This window comes from Salvia splendens, chromosome 2 (assembly GCF_004379255.2).
Source record: "Salvia splendens isolate huo1 chromosome 2, SspV2, whole genome shotgun sequence".
Classification (NCBI taxonomy): domain Eukaryota; kingdom Viridiplantae; phylum Streptophyta; class Magnoliopsida; order Lamiales; family Lamiaceae; genus Salvia; species Salvia splendens.
The window spans coordinates 40,680,866-40,700,897 of NC_056033.1; the positions used below are offsets into that span (position 1 = coordinate 40,680,866).

Consider the following 20,032-nt stretch of genomic DNA (forward strand, 5'->3'; position numbering starts at 1 on the left):
GTTATATTATATAAGAAAATTAAATTTTAAATCAACACCTTTCATTTGCTCTTATTGCAATGATTGTATGTATACACGTTTTGTATATTTACATTGCAATATTACGAACTCTGAACTATTTGAATAAGTCTTCCAATTGAATTATGCTTCGTAGTAGGTTACAACATAGAAATAAAGCCACACTGGACTTATTAAAGAGCATTAATTTTGTAACTATTGAAACATATGGATAATCATTTTGTATATAAAAACTTTGAATAAGTCCTTATGTGAGCATAGTAATGGCGCGGAATTCTAAAAAACAACTCCTGCCACGTCATACGGACTTCCCACTGCACTGCCACTTAATAAGGAATTCCCACTGCACAGTGGCGGATATCCCTAAGGACATCCCAAAGGACTTCCCACAATTAAAAAAATTCACAAATTCACAAATTAAACAATTTCCGGAAGTAAGAAATTTACAGAATTAAATAGTCGACACGAATACGGAGAAAATGCAACCACTTTATTTATAAAAAACATACTTCATTATAAAAAAAATACTCCATAATTACTAAAAAAAATTACATTATTAAAATAAAAACCGGCTTCTCACTCCTCGGATTCCCCATCGCCGTCACCGTCCGACATGTCTCCGAACCCCAAATCGCGCCGCATACTGTTGATGAGGGGTTTAAGCGACCGCTTGTAATGGGGGTCGGTCGATTGGCGCCATTCAACCATTGCACGTAACAAGGTTTCATGTGCCGCGATTTGAAGTTCAACGGGACGTATTTATAGAAATTTAAAAAAAATATTTAATGCAATAAACTGGAATTCCGCGCGGACGTCCGTGGGAGTCAACGCAATGGCGGACGTCTGCGCGGCGTCGCGACGGAATTCCGCGTAAACGCCGCGGAACTGCGGTGTCCTCGGCTGAATTCCGTATCCGTGGATACCATGCACAATGGCGTCCGTCCCGGTGGAATTCCGGCACGCCTGCTGAAATTCCGCGGCGGACATCATTGTTGATGCTTTAAAGGTCACTTGTACGAGAAAATGATTACTAAATTGCAATGGACCCCTGTTAATTGATTTGGGAAGATGAAATTAACATAAGAATCAACAAACCGACAGAGATATTATTTCTTGAAAAGTTCACTACAAATAAAAGAAAATGATTTTTCATACTCCGTATTAAAGTTTAGACTTTTATTTTAGAATTTTAATCTTAGTTTAACACGCAAGGTAGATATACGTCAAAATTGAACTCCACAATTTTCTTGATTTAATTTTTAAATGGATCCATTTATTGAAATTGAACCCCCTTACCAAAACCTTGATTAAGAGATTAAGCTCTGGAATATTTTACGTCGAATAATAGTTTATTACTATATGCTTCATTTTAGTCCTATTTGGTTATATTATAAAGTTAATAGTTAATTATAAGAAATTGATAAAAGTATATATAGTCCGTATATAAATTTGACTTGTGCACTATAATAAATTGGATTTCATCGACTAATCATATATAATCTCGTCATTTCCTCTAAAATAGCAAGAGCCACATTAAATTAAATGCCACCCCAACATAATAACACCAAACCCAAATTGATGAAACCCACAAATTAAATTCACTTCTAAATGGAGTAACACAAAATCCACCAAACACGAACGCACTTACACTTTTCAAATACAAATAAAGGATATAGAAAAAAAAAGCTCCCAGATCTTAATTTACCAACATCTTAAAACATTATTAACTGAAAAATCAAGAAATGACAACTTGAATTTGGTGAATTTTACGCAATAATTTGTAGTCCTAAAACGTCGTATTTGTCCGTACCTTAACCTCAACATACGTATTTTTATTTTTCTTACGTAACAATTTTACACAAACGTAAAAACCCACCAAAAATTTAAACTCGGTAAAAATCAATTTAATTAATCTCTACTATATAAATAAAAATAACAATAAAATTATGGCTGCAGCTTGATTTTACTATCTTCAGCGATAGACTTTTTGCAATGAGCGATCGCCGCCTGAATCGCCGCCTGCAGCTCCTCCATCGTCCCATCGCTCTTCCCCGCCGTAGGAGTGGCGGCGCCGCTCGCCACCAGCCTCCCACTATTCGCCGGCGAGTGTTTCATCGTCGCCGGCGCCGAGAATTCCCCCCTCCGCCCCCTCACTAGGCTCGTCTTCTTCCTAACCCTAAGATTCCCCGAATACGAATACGCCTGCTGCCGGAGAAACTCGTCGGAGCTCTGCCGCCGCCCCCTCAGCGCTAGAAATGGCTTCATCAACCTCTTAATCAGCTCGAATCTCGATTTCCGCTTCTGATTGTGATCCTCATCTTCCCTCTCCTTTTTCCGATTAGAGATTCCGAAGAGGGAGAACGATTTCGATTTCCCCCTTTCCTTCCCTTCCGCCACGTGGCGGCTCTCATCGCCGTTGATGGTAACACTGTCGTCGTTGTTGTTTTGATTGTTTCTGCTGCCGTCGTTTAGAAACTCTTTGATTGGGAGAGTGAAGCTGTCGAGGGAGTTGGTGGAGGAGCGCGGCGAGACGGGGAGGTGGTGGAGGGGGAGGAGGTGGCCGTGGAAGAAGATCTCATCAGCCGGGGATAAATCGATCGCGGCGGCGAACGGCGGAGGGGAGGATTTTGCCTTGTTGTCGAGCGATTTCGCGGCGGCGGAGGGCGGGTGGAGGGAGATGGTGAAGGAGAATTCGTGAGAAGGAGACGAGGAAGCCGACGCCGGCGGCGAGTGTACGTGGTGCTTTGAGGGTTGTACGTCGATCTTGTTTGCTTCATTAATCATCGGCATTTGATATTGTGCTTCCATAATGGATTTCTTTCTTTTTTTGGTTGATTTTAGGACCAACACAAATTCAAGGTTGCCAAATTATTTGAGAAAGATAAGGATAATTTGAAAGAAATGGAGTTTATTTTTGTAGGGGGTGGGGATGGGGGGTTTATGCATGAAGTGTACCAATTATATATATGAGTTTTGGCATATTTGGGCAAGGGGGCATGTGGTGGATGTAGAGTGGAAACAATTGGTAGTGGGGACTCATTTTGGAACCTAAAAACCTCATATTAGTTAGTTTCTGATTTTGAGGTAGAGTAGTCTATTGCATATTCATATTCTTAATTATATTAATGGAGAGTTTTTATAAAAAAAATAATAAAGTTAGATCACATTCTAGTTCGTCTATTCATACACAAAATATTGTTGTTAGGTTGAAAAATATAAAGCATACACAAGTACGCGACCCAAGTTTTTCAACGTTGGGTAATTGTAAAAGTTATGTGACAGATCATACTACAATTAGTGATTTCCTTATATATGTAATTTCGATAAATGCTTTATTTGCCCGTAGGGACAACGTATTTGCTTATGAAGGGGGAAATTTGCAAGAATGGCCAAAGATTGATTCTCATTACTGTCGTGTGGTTGCAATACCCCTTAGGCACAAGTGTGAAATCTTGAGAGGTGTCATTCTAGCAGGACAGTGGGTTACGACCTCATCCCTTAGCGGGTTTCTACGTACCATGATTAAATACACTTCATAATACTGTCGAACCTGGATGTGGGAGGCCTTGGGTTGGACTATCAACCTTTTGCAAGAAGGATAAATGCTTTATTTAAATGAATTGGAGAGCTCTATAGTGAAATAGTGTCAAACATCTCATTTTACTCTTGACGACACAATTTACTCTTAGCTTGTCGTCAGTGGAGATTCTGTATGACATATAAATTGCTACTTTCTTGATGTGTGAGATTCACTGCATTCGAACACTTTTTGACATTAAAAATGATTATAGTACTATTTAAAGGGTAATGATTTATCGAGTAAATCATCCTAGTGTTGTGGAGATGTGTTGTTGATGGTGAATTTTCAAAGCTTAGGAAGAAATCTATTTATTCGGTTTCAACTTTGATGTGAGTTTTACTTAGACTTGCTAGATGACAGATTACTTTGGAAATTGAGCTTAATACTAGTAGGGGTGTTCGATTGATAAGATTAAATCACATGCTTAAATATATATCATGTTTGGTTCATAAGATTGAACTCCACAACTTAATCCTAGATGGATAGCCTCATGATAAGTAGTTATAGCATTTCCTCTCCCATTAAAATAATCTCACAACTTAATTCTAGATGAATAGTCTCATGATATTAGTCATGACAACCGAACACCACTGTGGTATGTTGTATTGTTGTAACGTCTATAGATAACCAACTGTGAAGAAATTCCGCGCTCAGTTTCAAAATTATTAGTAGTAAACTAAAAGAGTATAATAGTCTTGATTCTTGAAGGGTCAAGATTGGTCAAGGTATATAGGACTATATCACAATTTAAATTCGCATTTCATGAAATATTTGTAATATCTTTATCTTTTAAGCATTAATATCTATTCCATTCTAGCATCTTTTGATGGAATAAATTATTGGCAATTTCGGCTCTTCTACTCGAAATTGCCATTGAATTACTCATAAGATATATAATTATAAAAGTACCTTTTTATGGAATGTATTTAGGTAAGGTCATTTCATGAGATTAGTAAAATTACTGAAATAGGGCTTAGCTTAGGCTACACCGATACAACAATGATTACATTTTTCTTTCCATTTGGTATTACGACACATCATTGTCTGATTGCTGACAACCATGTAACTATATATCCTCTTTTTTCACCTGTCATTTAATTGCAACGAACAAAGGAGTATAATTTTGGATAAAGAGTGTCTGGAATTCCTATCAATCGAATCTAGATATTTTATTCAATTTAGAGGAAACAAGACTAGCCACATGATATACTTCTATTGAACTTGTGTTATAATGGAGTATCAAATTGCTGCATAAACGGAAGTTTAGTTACTACATTTGATGCATACCCTTTAATTTCAAAAATTAGTCGAAAAAATTATGAAATTTGAATTTATTTTTAATTATATTATAATAAAATTTATTTAATGAAATTATATCTAATATAGGAGTAAGGAAATTATACGTAAAAATCACAACTAATTAATTAAGCGATGTCATCTACTCATATAGAAAACAGTAGTTAGGTTAAAAAGCATCAACAATATATTACATGTAACAATCAGATTTCTCGTGTCATTGTATTATTGCGAATAGATTCAAAATTCATAGTTTTTCTATCTGATTTTTAAAATTTTAAGACATGCCAAAATTTAACCAAATTTCCTGATTTTTCCACCCTATTATTATACACAGAATGCTATAGTATTTATTCCCAATAAGAGTATAAATACTAGTACTCCTACTAATCTTGTGCATCAAGTTGTCACTATTTTGGGAAGATGGCGGTGAATTAACAATTCTTTGGATATGATTACAAATCATACACTAATAATTATGTCAGCTAAATCTTCCTAAATATACCAAACGAAGTTTCTTACTTGCTACCTTAAGTAGCTTATGCATTCCCCCTACTTCAAAATAAATTTTCCCTCTGTTGTGTTACTAGGAAATTGACCAAATAACACATGTGTCTTTTCTTAATTATTTAATTGTTCTAAATAAAAACTTTCTACTCTGAAGAGCTAGGAATCAATCTAATTCATTGGTTTTTCTTACATAAAAATACATAATGTGAAAGTTGATTATGGCCATATATTTGATTATGTGATTCTTCTGAAAAATTTTAAATACTAGAAAATTGGTAGGTATTTAATTTGAAAATGAACGAAACAAACACAAAAAGGTATTATAATCTCGTGAAGAAATCATGGGAGATAAAGGTGTTTGGTGCCTGAATTTCAAGTCTCTATATACTTAGATTCGATTGGATATTGTACCAACTAATGTCCAAACGATTCCTTGTCCGGAAAAGACCACTTTGTCCCCACCATAAACATGCATGAACAGCTTTCAAGTTTCAACTATGAATCTCCAAATCTCCATGCCTCTCACTCTTCAATTAATCCAAAAGCTAAAAGGGTTGATGAGTCATGACCATGTATTGAGGGCAAAATGGTCATTTCACGCCTCTAATACGATAAACTCGAGTTTCACATGCATTTCGGGGTTAAAACTTGATGTATCTTGTGCAATTTTCAAGCTATATTGGCGTGTTTAGGTTCAATTCTCGTTTAAGTTAGGTAGCTGATGAGTTTGTCTAGTTTTGAATTGAAGGAAAATATATGTTAAACGGCACATCGAAGAAATGGACCATGTGTCCATAGAAAACTTTGGTTAAGAGGTATCCTATCAAGCAGTTGGTTTCCAAGAGCTTGTTTCAAGATAACACCACTCCATTGAATTAATGTGTGCCCAAAATCATGAAAATAATAAAAGAAAAGGCTTCAATCATCAATGGTCCAAATAAAACTTATCATAATTTCGACAACAATCACTCAAAAAATTCAAACCTAGTTAGGCATGGCTTCGTTTTCATGGTTCCACCCGTCTGATAGGTTAAAGAGCGCACGTACAAACCTAAGCATGCAAAGCTCAGTTTGGTTTGGGGTTCGGGCACACGTGTGAACTATGGTCCATGAGACCATCTTGTCGTCCAGAAACTTTGTTTGCGAAGTTAACGTCAGCATCTCAATCATGGAGGAATTATTTGTTTTGGGTGGGCAGACTCACTCAAACAACCATTTGGTACCAATCAAAAAAGATAAGAGCAAAGGTTTCTTGTCTTATTTCACGTTGCTTGCTGCCTTGTCTTCCTATAACTCTTTCCCTTCTGTCCGAAGAGAGTTCACAAATATTTCTAGTGGCTATTGACAAGGCATGATTGTGATATCTCATGTTCGCTCTTCTCTACCATCATTTTCAAGATTCCGGCACCGGAGCCAAACTTTTCCTTGAGCCGGCCATGGAAGACGAAACACTATTTGGAACGTTAGAGGCGATGGGGTTCGACAACCATGAGTTGGGAGGGTTAGTGAGGACCATTTGATCTTTCACTGAGGCAAAATGGCAATATGCATGAACCATTTTGTAACAAAGTGTTTTGAAAAAGAATATGTTTTATTGAAGGAACTATTCTTCATTTGTCACTTTCAATATCAAGTCAAAAAGTGGCAAGAGACTATGCCTTTATATTTAATACCAATTTGACAACGACGTCGTCTGCACCACGACGAGAAAAGCCAGATGTCGAAAGAAAGATGCGTAAAGCACACAAAAAACTTGTGTCGGACAGTCTAACGGGTTAAAATCCTGACCCGAACTCGTATCTTGGCCCACAATAACCCTTATTTTGAGGGAAGAAAGAATATGAAATAATGTTGTCCAAGACAAGTAAAAACCTAACAAACTGTAGTGAAATATTACAATGGTGATAGTTTTTTCACTTGTTAGCTCTGAGGGGAAAGGGTGTGTTTGAGTAAATAATGAACTTGAACAACAAATAAGTTATCTCTGGTCTAGTCTACGACGATTGTACACAAGGAGACTTACTCGTTTCAGGTGGGGTCGAAGGGAAGTTATCCGTTGCTCATCAAGCGCGCAGATCTTCTTCATCTTCAATTCCAAACCCAAAAAAAAAGTAAAAACATGGTCTTCATCTTAGCTATTTCACAACAGGGGTTCCAATTACCCTTACTAGCTTATAGCAACACAGATAGTAGAGTTGTTCTTGTCAAGCAACGGGCTTCATTGTTATAGTCCGTTTGAACACTCAGAATTATGAGGGATGAACGATATCAACTAGTCACTTCCACTACTATACCTAGAACCTGGTGAAAAGGGGAAATACGAAAGAAATGAACATGTTGCAAGAACGCGAAAAATGTTTTTTCGTGGAGTTGAGAAACAGAGTGAAGGTGTACCTCTGGAAGCTCTTTTCCCTTCCATGGCATCTTTCTTCACATGGCAGCTCGTGCAGAGGAAAGGGCCGTCCCAAGGCCGTAACTTTTTCAAATCGGTTGTTCCTGAGTGTATTGAAATGCCCTCACAGGGTTTTATCTCTGCTTGGCAAACGGCACAAACGAACAGCTTGAACATGTTGCACACCGGGTACTTCGAGTCCAACCTTTGCACCACACAATGAACGAATCAAATTAAGAACACTGATCGTCTGGAAAATCAAGATCTATCAAACAGAACCCGTATACGGATCCAAGTCCTAGCGAGTGGTCTATTTGTAATTTTGGTTGTGTTTAAATCCATGTATAGATTTTGGGACAAGATTCCATCGTTTAGGAATAGAAAAGTACTGTACTATATACCTCTCCGATAGGAAGGCTGATCCTTCCTCAAACATTTCCTCCACCGTATCGATTTCAACGTGTTCTTCCTTTTCGGGGAGAGAAGTCGACTCCGAGGACTTCTTCCGGAACATAGACTTGATGCCTCTTTTCCCTTGCTTCTTAGGGGGTACTTTTGGCGGGTCGTTCTTCTCGGGAGGCAGTATGTCTACAACGATACACGTTGTATCATCTCGAAGCCCTTTCACCTGTACGGCTTCCTTCACGCACGAAAATGGAACACTCAGATAACCAAATAAAGGTTGTATATGAAATATGTAAGAAACACAAAAATGTTATAATTACTTTGACAATCTGTGAAGCTGCAGCGTCTGGCGGCATTCCTCTGCAACACTCAAAAGCTGTTTCTGCGGATATTGCATCCCAAACACCATCGCTCGAGACAATAAGCCTTCCACCAGTTGATGATAGCTGCACGTCATAAAAGAAATGAGATCAAATGACCAACAATAACATAGAGAAATAAGTACATCGGATATTCCATTCGAACAAGTAACATGTAGTGTTTCCGTAACATAGTTTTTTCTAGTGTAATAAGGTTGTCACAGGAAATATATATTATGAAGCAAACAGACCTTGACTTGCTTCACATGAGGTACAGGAACAATGTACTCCCCAACATCCATATCGCCAATGGACCGTGAAAGACACAAGCCACCGGGCCAACATCTTAACGGACCAATCTACATAGCACCAAAGCATCTGTTAAAAATCTATATCTCGACTTAATAGAATAGTAAGCCTAAAGTGTAGGTACCTCTGTGCCACCTCCAGTATTGAGGCGTCCAACTTCACCGCCACTTGCAGTTATCCGCTCCCTCCTGTTCCATAAATAATCAGAGAACTGGATTTCATAGTAAAAACACCAAGGAAATTGCGAATTGGCTAATAATGGTAAAGTGCATACTCTTCTTCACTGCATTCAAGTCTATGATCTGCCGAGAGATAATATATCGCCCCTTCAGCTGATTCAAGCACACCACGAGAATCACCAACTGAAGCAACAGTTAAGACCCATCCCTCAATTATTACAAAGGTTACCGTTGTTCCTGAAGTTTGGGCTGAGAAATAAAAGGCACGAATTAGCATCCATTTGCAGAAAGAGGGAGAGAGAGAATGTATCAAAGCATTATGCCATATGCATACGATAATATTTAAAGCAGACACGTTTATTCGAAGTCCTAACGAACCAAGTCATTTACTATAATATATGCAGCAGATTTTTTCCATATGCAAACTGAGACTGTAATATATGTAGCAGATTTTTCCATACGAAAGCTGAAAGAAATGCAGATTTGCGATTGAACAATAAAGATTCTCGATTTGCACTTGAACGATAAAGATTCTCCTTTTAAAGCTGGATCTTTTACTATTTCACATTAATATATGGGGAGTATAACAGTTCTTCAAAAACTTCCAATTACTGAATTTCAAAATCCAAAACCTTTTCCATTTTTAATGGATCCAGCTCAACTTCTAATGTGTCCGATGCAAATTAATGTTCCGTCAATCAATTCTACAACTAAATCCAACTCTGTTGAATTGCGTGCTAGAAAAAACACTTATACCTCTTTCCTGGAAATCTTTGTCCGTTTTGACAAACCCTGCAACTAAAGCCCTGGGTAAAGCCGCCACCCACTCTTCACTGTTAAGATCTTGTGGAATAGCATTCAAAACATTATTCAAGAGATTCTCCTTCGCATAGATTGCAGCTGCAGATCCATTATGACCATCAAATAACTACAAACAAGAATTTGGAAAAAATATTAATACTGGTGAGAATTAAAAAAAAAAACAAAAGATTATAAACTACCAATTTTGGCATATGTAATAGCTTTTGATAATCACTACAAAGCATGAGAGAAAAGTTTCCACCATATGCTCACATAGCAAATATGACGTGTCAGTAAGTTAATCCTGTTATTTAATTCCTAAAACTAGTAGCACGATTTTCACATTCGAATCTCCCAACACTACTAGGAGTACCTTTTAAGAGAAAAGCCACTCGTGAAAAGATCGCGACTTTATGATATGAATTGAAATAATGGCTACCGAAAGTAAAAAAATCTCGATAATCAGCAATTTCTTCCATCTCAATGAACTAAGACTAGTCTGATCCATTTTGTTTGAATCTCAAAGGAACACCATCTTTCATCCATACAGTCTATTTTCCCGCATAAAAATCCTTAAAATAAAGAATTAAAGACGCAGCAACTAACATTTTAGACACCGTCTATTTTTAGACATTCCTCATGAAATGCAAGAAATGAAAAAACTCCAATCCTTCGTAACAAGAATCAACCAGCAACTATATTGATGCAACAAATAGAGGCAAAGGGTAATGGCAGTATACCGCAAAAACAGAGTACGTGGTGACTCCATCGCCTAAGACTCGTTGGCATTCGGTCTTGATAAAGGTCAAGTCCTCGCCTTTCTTGCTCTGACTGGCCTGGCCATGCGTGATCTCTGGCCTCTCGATCTTCTCATTTGCAAGCTCCCGTTTCAACAACACCGATAAAGGGACGGTCTGATGGCCACCACTCTTAGACAACATTGCTCTCCCCTCCCTTCCTAAAACCAATAAATTCCCCCTTTTCGTCCCTTCCTTTTTACCTTCACCAAATCCCAAAAATGAAATCCCTTTTCACAGAAAAACAAAACCTCCCCCTTTTCTCTTAATCAGTGCCAATTCCACCGGATTCAATCAACACAAATCCAAATAAATCCTACACACAAAATTGAAAATTCCAATCAACAAACAAATCTACAATAAGAGAAACCCAAAATTGCAGTGATCAAACTAAAAGGGGGATAAATCGAATTCATATCGAAAAAATGCCGAACGATACAAACAAGATCCTCTGACATTCCGGCAAACCCAACACAGACAGCATAAGAATCACCCACAGCTAGAGATTTCGATGAAAAGACAGCACGATGCGGATTTAAAACAGATAAATTGGTCTCCCCCATTTATTGCTAAACATATAAAGACAAAAATACAAAAACAAAAAAACACCCAGAAAAAAAATTTGAAGGCACGAATGATCGAATGAAATACCGTTGTCGGGTTGCAATCATCAAGAAACGCAGATCCCGGCGTAGTTGGGTTCGATAAAAATCGATTCTTGTGCATTCCAGTGTATCTCAGAGAGAGAGTTAATGGTGGGGAGGAGTGAATTGAAGAAGCTGTCCGGCAAATTGCTGCTATTTTTAGAGGACAGAGTTGCATCAAATGTGTATGAGTTAATTGATTTAAATTGAGTTAATTTGATTTGATCGAGTTGGGAATAAAATTTAGGGAAAGTTTTGTTAATTTTATTTAATTTTTAACGAATGACAATTGACATTGTCTGAAATGGAAATTCTTTTGTTCGGCAAATTAGTAAGCTGGAATCTGATCTGTCAAAAATAATGTATTTATTTGTTTGTTTATTTTGTTCTCCAGCTTTGACTACGCGCCTTGCCGGCGCGTGTTGTTAAAACTATTCCAGTCCACGTTTTGACAATGCTTTTCCAGTTTTATTTTAGCTTTTTATTAGAAATATATTTATATTATTGGTTTGTATTAATTAACATTGTACTACTAATAAAGGTATGATGTTTTTTTTTTCTTATGCATATAAATTATTACTAAGTTCCACTGTTATGTATATTTAGAAAAAATAAAATAATAAAAAAGGCTAGTAGTATTTATTAAATTGGTAGTATGTAAAAGAAAATAATACTGGATAATGAGATGTCTAGACTTTCTTGACGGTTTTAAAGAAAATTAGGCTATTGTGTTATTAATAAGGTTTTTCAATCAATTTCGAAACCTAAAGTGATAAATGTCCTAGAAAGATTAATTAATGTGGGTCATTAGAAATTACTAAAAATGTATTATCTCGTTTATTTATTAGTATATTTGGTGGATAATTTTTTTCACAAAAATCGAGCCGGCTATAAATAATGTGACCGGACTTAATATTATAATTCATGATTATACGATTATGCGATGATGAGTTAAAAAAGTAGATATATACTCAATAAAGTTTTACAATTAACGACCTTTATACTCGGAAATATTATCAAATCAGAAATTGTGTCGCAATCATGAACAAAAGTTACAACTTTTCCTCGATTAGAATTAGTCAAATCAAGAAGCTGTACATTAATCCGAATAAGTAAAAAAAAAGAAGAAGAAGATATGATTAACCATTGTTTTCCAAACCTTTAACATCACTTACGTAATATGATTAACTATACATAATTATATACTCCATAATGGAGTAATAAACACATAAACAAGATATCTAATGAGGCGACAATGCCACATAATATAATTAGTGTACTTTTTTTCATATGCATATAATTACACATAGTCACACAAACAATATATATATCATATATGCATGGTTATATATCTTTTCATAGTCATATAATTAGTGTATATTTATTATAAAAAATAAGAAAGTATAATTGAAAAAAAAAATACGCCACTGAGGCATGGTTTAATTGTCAAAGTTGAGAGACCATAATTAACACTCTTATGAACAAAACGTCTTGGTTTCAATTACGTGTGTATTATTTTATACATCATACTTAATTCTATATATAACACATAAGAAAAAGGCATAATCATATAGAGGTTATTGATCAAGTCAATTTGATCCATGAATTGAAATAAAGCGACTACATGGATGACTTGCATGAAATTCTTCACAATAACGTGTTTGCTGATCATATATTACCAAACTTTTTTAATGATAGTTGAAGAAAATACATTAATGGATAAATTTATTGATGAAGTATGTAAACAATTTTATGTTTTTTTTATTATGTTTTTCATGATTGTGTATAATACTCCTTTTTTAATAACGTTGGGATATATAATATAGTATATATATATATATAGTTAGGTTCTTCAAATTTTTTCAACTAATGTTTGTTTCTACTAATTTTTTAGGTCAACAATATTGGTTAATTGTTATATTTACGTTGAATGAGTAATTTATATGGATAAATAATAACAATTAATCGAGGGCTTATTTGAATTGATTCATAAATTTAAAATCACATGATTTTATTATCATTTTAATAGTCATTATGAAGATTTAATCATACCGAATCTCATTGTATAAATGCTGAGTATGAGCAATAAAAACTTTTTATAAAAGCAACATATGGTAGTAGTAATGGAAATCTAAAATTGGTGAATAAAATAATTTGAATACAGTATATTAGTCGATAACTTAGTTGGTCGGGTGACAGCTGGGTTTGACTCCAGTGGACGACGGATTTCCGAAATCCGCGGCGTCTTCCCTTTCTAAAACCTTCAGTCGCCTTACCGGAGCGTGAGCTCACCGCTCAAGTCTTCTTTTTTATTTGGCTTGTCAATTATAAAAAATACTCCACACTCAAATCTCAATAGCAGCAAATGTTCCGCAATCAATAAAAAGTTCCTTTGTATACATACTTTATTAACCAGGAAACAATGTTGGGGTGTGATATAATCCCTCCGTCTCATAAGAATATATCATCTTTTCTTTTTAGTCCGTCTCATAAGAATATGTACTTTTAATTTTAGAATTTTTTTTATGAGGAATGACTTATTTTCCATTAACAATATTTTAATTACATTTTCTTTATATCTCTTTAACTTTAACAATTCTGTATTAAAATGCGTGTCCAACTAAAAGTACTATTATCGTGTAATAGTATTTGAAAACGTAAATAAGTTGTTATATCAAGGCCAATAAATAGACCACCTTGATACACTTCCATTAAGTTAAGTTTTGCATATAAGACTAATAATGTCACATACAGCACTAAATAGACTCAAAATAGACCAACTACCAAAAGACTTGACAGTTTACAAATCAATTTGTTGTTCATATAACTACTACTACTACTCTCCTCCAACTCCAACCTTATCATCAATCACATTTCACCGTCAACTCTTGTTATAAACACCTACAAAAAAAAAGGCCCCACATTTGAAAAGGACTTGAAGCAAATAAATAAGCATTTGTTTTGTGACACCAACGAGAAACAATACCTTAAAAACAGTTGGTTTGACGAGCTGAAAAACAAGAGCATCACCATCCACCAAGCTATGATCAACCGCAAACTTCTTCCACCCGCCGCTAAGCCCGGTCTTCCGAGACAGGTACACCACCAGCCACTCCTCGCCCTGCTCGTCCACCAGCTGAACCACACTGTCGTTTCTTGGCAGCCTCCGCCTGCAGAAATCCCTGTACAGCCCCTGCATTTTAATAGCTTAATAAACCGAGAGCAAAGGGTACTATTAATTTCACAATGCTGACCAGCCAAAAGCCTCCGCTGACGTGGGAGGGGAGCATTGACCTCACGAATGCCAAGGGACGATTCGACCTCCTCGCCTTTCTTCATTGCGATGTCACGAGAAATCCCTCCTTCTGTGAGCTGTTCTGTGGTTTTTGGAAACAAAGCAGAGGTTGTTAAAATTAGCTAAATAATGGAAATGTGGTTTGTGATTCAAACCTTCTAGGAATCTGCACACGGTCGTAGACAGTAATCTGTGGAAGGTTTGTGAAGATTGAGAGAAGGGAAAGAGATGAATGAAGTAAAACAAAATGTGAAAAAGGCACTGTTATTACTACCTCTTTGTATTCGGGAGTTGATTTGTTGGAAAATCGAAGTGATCTTCTAACAGGAACAAGTTCTGTCCTTGCAACCCGAGGTTTAGTCTTCTTCATCTGAATCAAAATGGCCTATTTTAGAGAGAGATACACTTATACAGTGTGTGCGTGTGAGAGAGAGAGAGAGAACCGGAGAGGACTTAGGAGAGGAGGCATCTTTGAAGGCTTGAGTGAGAAGAGGGAGGTGGAGCTCCTCCATTCTTTTCTTGTTCTCTTCCAATCTCTGCTGCCGTACAGCCTCATACTTCGTCTTTGCCATCACCATTTTCCCTTTCGTATTACAGAGAGAGAGAGAGAGTTGAACTTGGAAGAAATACTCAGAATCTGGTTCAAATATTGGTGGCAAAAATGACCGTTGGAGTCCCACTTATGAGTTATGGCTGCACAGTGTTGCGGTAATGAATTTATTGATTTTACCAATTTATCAATGTGTTTAGATTATTTATTTGATTTATTTTTAAATATATTAGGTTGGACTGGATTAGTGTGTATATGGTTAGAATCAATTCAAATGACTTTGACCAATAATAATTGTGACGAGACATTTAATTTTCTGAAATTAAATACATTAGCTTCAATTTACATCCGAAGTATATGATCGTAGTATATTCATTTTCTCAAATTCGAGAAATAATAAAATAAAGTTGGTTAAAATAAAGCGATGTGAAAAGCCATGTTTTTTTATTAAGTAAGTGTTAATTATCCCATATTGGAAATGACAACCTTGTTAAAGCGGTACCATAAATTATCACATATAATAATTGTCGTGAATTAAGATAGGCGGTAGAGCCAACACGCGCGCAGCCGTCGCCGCCCTGCCTTGCCGAGGCCTAGGCCACTAGCCGTAACCCAGGCCCCACACCTCCTAGCCTTGCCTAATCTTTTTGAACCTCATCAAATATTTTGGACCACTTAAACGTAACAAGGTAAACTAATTTCCCTAGATTCTGCCACATCCGCATATATTCATGGGCGGACACATGTAACTAAGGACCACCTTAAACGTAACATTATGATTTTGTTGGTATTTTGTGTAAAATAATGCCCTATCAAAATAATAAAAGGAGGAAAATTATCACTTATAAAATTTAAAATATATAGCCCCGGCCCCTGCTATAACAATTTTCTGCCTCCGCCCCTGCTTATATCGTTGCTGCTTTGTAGAGGAAATCCCTACCGACATTTGTAGAAATTGATAAACGAAGAACACTTGAAAATCTTGAACTTGAAGAAGGATTGAAGAAGGAAAACAGAATGAAGGAGATCTTTATTTCATCAAACTCAAAGAAGTACAATGCACATCTCATCTCTTATATAGTTCGAGATGTGACAACCGCTAACTAATAAGAATAGCAGCTGATTATTTCTTCTTCAACTAACTAATTGAATATGACACATCATCACCAACAGCTCTTTCTTCCTCCATGAGCTCTCTTCACAGCAGCAGTTCATCTTCCATCTCTTCTATCTTTTTTCATTTCAACAGCCTCCCTCCCTCAACATGGACTATATAGACTTAAAAAGTTCATCTTCGACAGTTGTCCTTGGAATGCAGATGATCCCAACGGCTTAGTGAATACACCAGTCCATTGTTCTATTTAAAGTTAAAATCAATTGTCAAAAATAATTATTATCTTCATTTTACACTACTTTTGGCGCAATAATAAATCTATGGCCCATGTTTTACAAGATTCACCAGGTACAAAAGTGAATGCAACATCAAGATGCATCAATTGATATGTTTTGAAATATTATGTTAATGCTCCATTATTATGTAGTGGGCATATATCACATCAAGTTAGGAAATGCAAATATATCAACTTGGTCAAATTAAAATGTATTCATATTTTGGAATACAAAATCACGTGAATTCCTACTAAAATGGGAGTAGCTAGACACATTATTGAGTCAATTTCTAAGGATGTAACTCTAAAACACAACTTCCTATCCGCCAACAGGGAGTCTCATTTTTTTCCGATGAGGGTTTTAAAAAATGTTAAGAAAAGTGGGTGAAAAAAATAGTGGAATAGAGTCTTACTTATATTATATATGGAGTGGTTTTAAATGAAATGTGAGTGGAATGAATTAGTTGAATGTAAAGTGAACCTTGACTCCTATTCACGGTTTACAGAAAGGGACTCCTGTTGACGGAAGGGGGACTAATTTTTGAATGATTTTTTCTTAAAAAATACTCCCTGTTCTATAATCCAAAAAATTAACGGGCATATAACAATCCATTAATTTTCATGTAGTATTGATTAAAATATTGTTGAGAAAGATCTCAAAATTGGTTGGATTAATAACAAAGTAAAACTCGAATACTAATAGTTTTAGTTGAAGTCTTGTAGACCTAAAATTTGTTGATCATTTTTATTTTCCATAGTTTATTTTGTTAAATATATAAGCTTTTTATTTGAAGTTTTAGTAGCATATAATCTGATTTATAGGCGGAGTAATTTAGTAGGAGTGTGAGTTAATTTATGTAAGTTGAGAGTGAGAAGATAAGAATAATAGTATTTGTGTAGACCAATCACAATGCTCCAATTCCATGCAGATTTTGGAAAGTTTGGCAGTTGGATGGATATCTCCATCTCCATCTCCATTAATTAAGAGTGGAGATTCATAGTTACACTCTCAATCTCACCCTTCCGCCTCTCTCTGCTTACGCTCTCACTTGGAATTTCAGCTTCGTCTCCCATCGCCGGCTCTGAATTCGTCTCCGTCTAGTCTACGTATGTTATACTTCCCCTTTCCTTTCAGATCTGTAATTTTTGAAACTTAATTTCGTTCCTACATTTTGAAAAAATTACTGCCTTTGATGAGTTGAGTATATATATGAATTTTTAGGAGTGCTACAGTGGCGGACACAGTAAGGCTTAAAAAGGGTTATTTTTCTTAATTTTTGCTTGTAAATTTTTGAAACTTTGGAGAGTCATCTTCTCCAGCCCTCACAAAATCAATGGCTCTGAAGAGAAAATGTTCAAGGTTGAATTGTTGGAAGGGGCTGAATGAATCTGAGTTTTCGAAATTGCAGAAGAAAGCAATAATGGCCTTTGGTGGTTCAAAAGAGAAGATAATGAACAGTTAATGTGACCGAGTAAAAATGCTTTTATTTAATTTTGTTCTGCTCTAATTCCTTCAATTGCCATCTCCCTGGCTGCAAATCTTGTGTTTTTTCTTGTCTTTGACAACTAATTAGCAAGCCTATTTCATTTCAATCATTGTGCAGAGACACAAGTCATGGCTACATTACTACTCATGCTTACTGTATTATCTTTGGTTGCGCCCCGAATCCAAGCAGACCACAACGTCACCATTTCTCTATTGGACTCCGCTATTGCCATAGGAGCTGGTACATACACTCACATATATGGGGATGGGATCCCCTGTGGTGGGGAGCACAGCATGGGTTGCTGCTCCTCACAAAAAATATTTTATATTAATTTTTTTTAATAATTCAAATTTATTATTAAAATATTTGTATGTGAGAGGGCAGCAGCCCCTGCTGTGCTCCCCACCACAGCAGGGGATCCCACCCCCCACATATATGTGTTTAATTCTGAATTGTTACTAATTCATTATTTGCTAAACTAACTAAACTATAATTGAATTTTTTTGTCTAGTCTGTCTCGATGGCACCCCTCCGGCCTACGCTTATAGCCCAGGGTTTGGTGACGGTTACCACAACTGGCATGTATATCTTGAGGTATACAAAGATGAATAACTTCCTCGATTTTATTGAGAAACACGATAGATAGATTCAATAAATAGTATTGAACTCTGAATTTGAATGTACACGGTTCCACTTAGTAATAATTAAATGAAATCAATCATTTTATTTTTCCCAGAATTAAATTTTTATTTTAAACTTGATTTTAATTTGATCAATATTATTTAGTGAAACTGTGAAAGCATTTAGGAGTATGAGAAAACAATGATAATATAGTAGTACAAAAGAAAAGATTATGGAAAATGGAAATCAAGGAAAGGAGTTTGAGAGAAATATAAGGAAAGAAGTGATCAATTGTGGGGCCCTGGTTATGAAGCATGGTACTGTCAAGAAAGGAAAAGGGAATATCCTACACACCAAGAAAGGAAAGAAGCATAAACCACTCTATTCTAGGAAGAAGAATCAAATCAATAGGGAATTGATACAATTAGAATAAATTGATCTTTTCCATATTTATCTTGTATTTACAACTATAAAAGGGAGTGCATTGTACACAGTGAAATATAAGATATACAACAGAAATCCTACGATACTTACAATGTTTTCTACTACCAATCTCATATCTCTTGATTACCATCTTTAAGATGGTATCAGAGCAGGCATTTGAGATGGGGACTCAGAAATACGACGTTCCTCATCGTCCCTTTTCCCAGCCTTGTTGATTAACCTTCAACCCTCAACCCTGCAAATCCAAAACCAACCATGTCAGACTCCGAAAACTCAGATACAGAAACACCAAAAAACCACCCAAACCCAATGAATTTTCCAACGGAATTTGCTGCACAATTTGCAGAATTCCTCAAACAAAGTCTCAGAATACCCGACATAGCGGATTCATCATCGACCGCAGTGTAACAACCTGAACTTTCGTACCTTATTATTATTATTAGCCAAAAGATAAATTATAAATAATCGTTGCTTCGTTCTCAAACGAATATTTCAAATACAACTAAAAAAAGAGAGAGAAAAAAAAAATATAACACCAAATAAAAATTTATAATGTCTGGCACTATTATACAAATTTATAAAATCCCTATCTATTACAATTAGGGAAAAGTTCACGCAGCCCGTTCAACGGTCGTGCTCGTACTCCAAGAAAGTCCGGTACATCATCAGGGAAGACTATGAATGTTATTTGTTTTCCTACACCAAATTAAATGAATAAGTAAACAAGTACTCAAATAATTAAATTAATAAGCAAATAAAATAAAATTAAAAGGGAGAGGGCGGATCCTAGAGGATCAACCTTATCGGATACATTAAATGTGCATTAATGAACCTTATCATATACAATATTAAATGTGAACCTTATCATATACAACATTAAATGTGCATTAATGGATTTGCAGTAGAAATTGACAAAATATTTGCAACATACGCCACTTGCAATCTTTTATGTATAGA

At 35.9% G+C, this 20,032-nt stretch overlaps 3 protein-coding genes and 1 pseudogene across 5 annotated transcripts; 1 reads left to right on the plus strand and 3 right to left on the minus strand.

Annotated features, from left to right (window-relative positions):
* Nucleotides 1–1,829: 1,829 nt before the first annotated feature.
* LOC121766626 (BRI1 kinase inhibitor 1-like) lies at nt 1,830–2,965 on the minus strand. Its single transcript, XM_042162908.1, has one exon. It carries the CDS (start codon nt 2,824–2,826, stop codon nt 1,963–1,965), a length of 864 nt encoding a protein of 287 aa, XP_042018842.1. The 5' UTR covers nt 2,827–2,965; the 3' UTR covers nt 1,830–1,962.
* A 4,236-nt stretch (nt 2,966–7,201) lies between these two features.
* Nucleotides 7,202–11,567, minus strand: LOC121766637 (probable protein phosphatase 2C 12). Its single transcript, XM_042162915.1, has 10 exons — nt 11,298–11,567; nt 10,590–10,962; nt 9,805–9,976; nt 9,144–9,297; nt 8,994–9,057; nt 8,812–8,919; nt 8,522–8,647; nt 8,198–8,436; nt 7,799–8,001; nt 7,202–7,705 (listed from the first exon to the last, which is right to left on the minus strand). The coding sequence occupies exons 2-10, from the start codon at nt 10,788–10,790 to the stop codon at nt 7,677–7,679; spliced, it is 1,296 nt and encodes a 431-aa protein (XP_042018849.1). The 5' UTR covers nt 10,791–10,962; nt 11,298–11,567; the 3' UTR covers nt 7,202–7,676.
* Nucleotides 11,568–13,969: 2,402 nt separating this feature from the next.
* Nucleotides 13,970–15,163, minus strand: LOC121779903 (annotated as a pseudogene).
* Nucleotides 15,164–17,274: 2,111 nt separating this feature from the next.
* LOC121792843 (pectin acetylesterase 11-like) lies at nt 17,275–19,176 on the plus strand. Of its 3 annotated transcripts, none has more exons than XR_006048952.1 (3): nt 17,275–17,630; nt 17,933–18,250; nt 18,522–19,176. XR_006048952.1 is itself a non-coding variant. In XM_042190964.1 (3 exons), the coding sequence occupies exons 1-3, from the start codon at nt 17,858–17,860 to the stop codon at nt 18,620–18,622; spliced, it is 348 nt and encodes a 115-aa protein (XP_042046898.1). In that variant the 5' UTR covers nt 17,275–17,857; the 3' UTR covers nt 18,623–19,176. The 3 variants fall into 3 exon arrangements, 1 of the variants encoding a protein (XP_042046898.1); XM_042190964.1 differs by having other exon boundaries at nt 17,275–17,981; nt 18,128–18,250; XR_006048951.1 differs by having other exon boundaries at nt 17,288–17,630; nt 18,128–18,250.
* The last annotated feature ends 856 nt before the right edge of the window (nt 19,177–20,032 follow it).

Bases quoted from the DNA above. Each gene is read 5' to 3' on its own strand.
- LOC121766626 (XM_042162908.1), bottom strand. From the start codon at position 2,826: ATGGAAGCACAATATCAAATGCCGATGATTAATGAAGCAAACAAGATC.
- LOC121766637 (XM_042162915.1), bottom strand. From the start codon at position 10,790: ATGTTGTCTAAGAGTGGTGGCCATCAGACCGTCCCTTTATCGGTGTTG. The intron at 8,437-8,521 runs GTAATTATAACA...TCGTGCGTGAAG, and splicing joins CAGCTTCACAGATTGTCAAA to GAAGCCGTACAGGTGAAAGG. The intron at 8,002-8,197 runs GTATATAGTACA...TGTGGTGCAAAG, and splicing joins TCAGCCTTCCTATCGGAGAG to GTTGGACTCGAAGTACCCGG.
- LOC121792843 (XM_042190964.1), top strand. From the start codon at position 17,858: ATGGCTCTGAAGAGAAAATGTTCAAGGTTGAATTGTTGGAAGGGGCTG. The intron at 17,982-18,127 runs GTTAATGTGACC...ATCATTGTGCAG, and splicing joins AAAAGAGAAGATAATGAACA to AGACACAAGTCATGGCTACA. The intron at 18,251-18,521 runs GTACATACACTC...TTTTTTGTCTAG, and splicing joins CGCTATTGCCATAGGAGCTG to TCTGTCTCGATGGCACCCCT.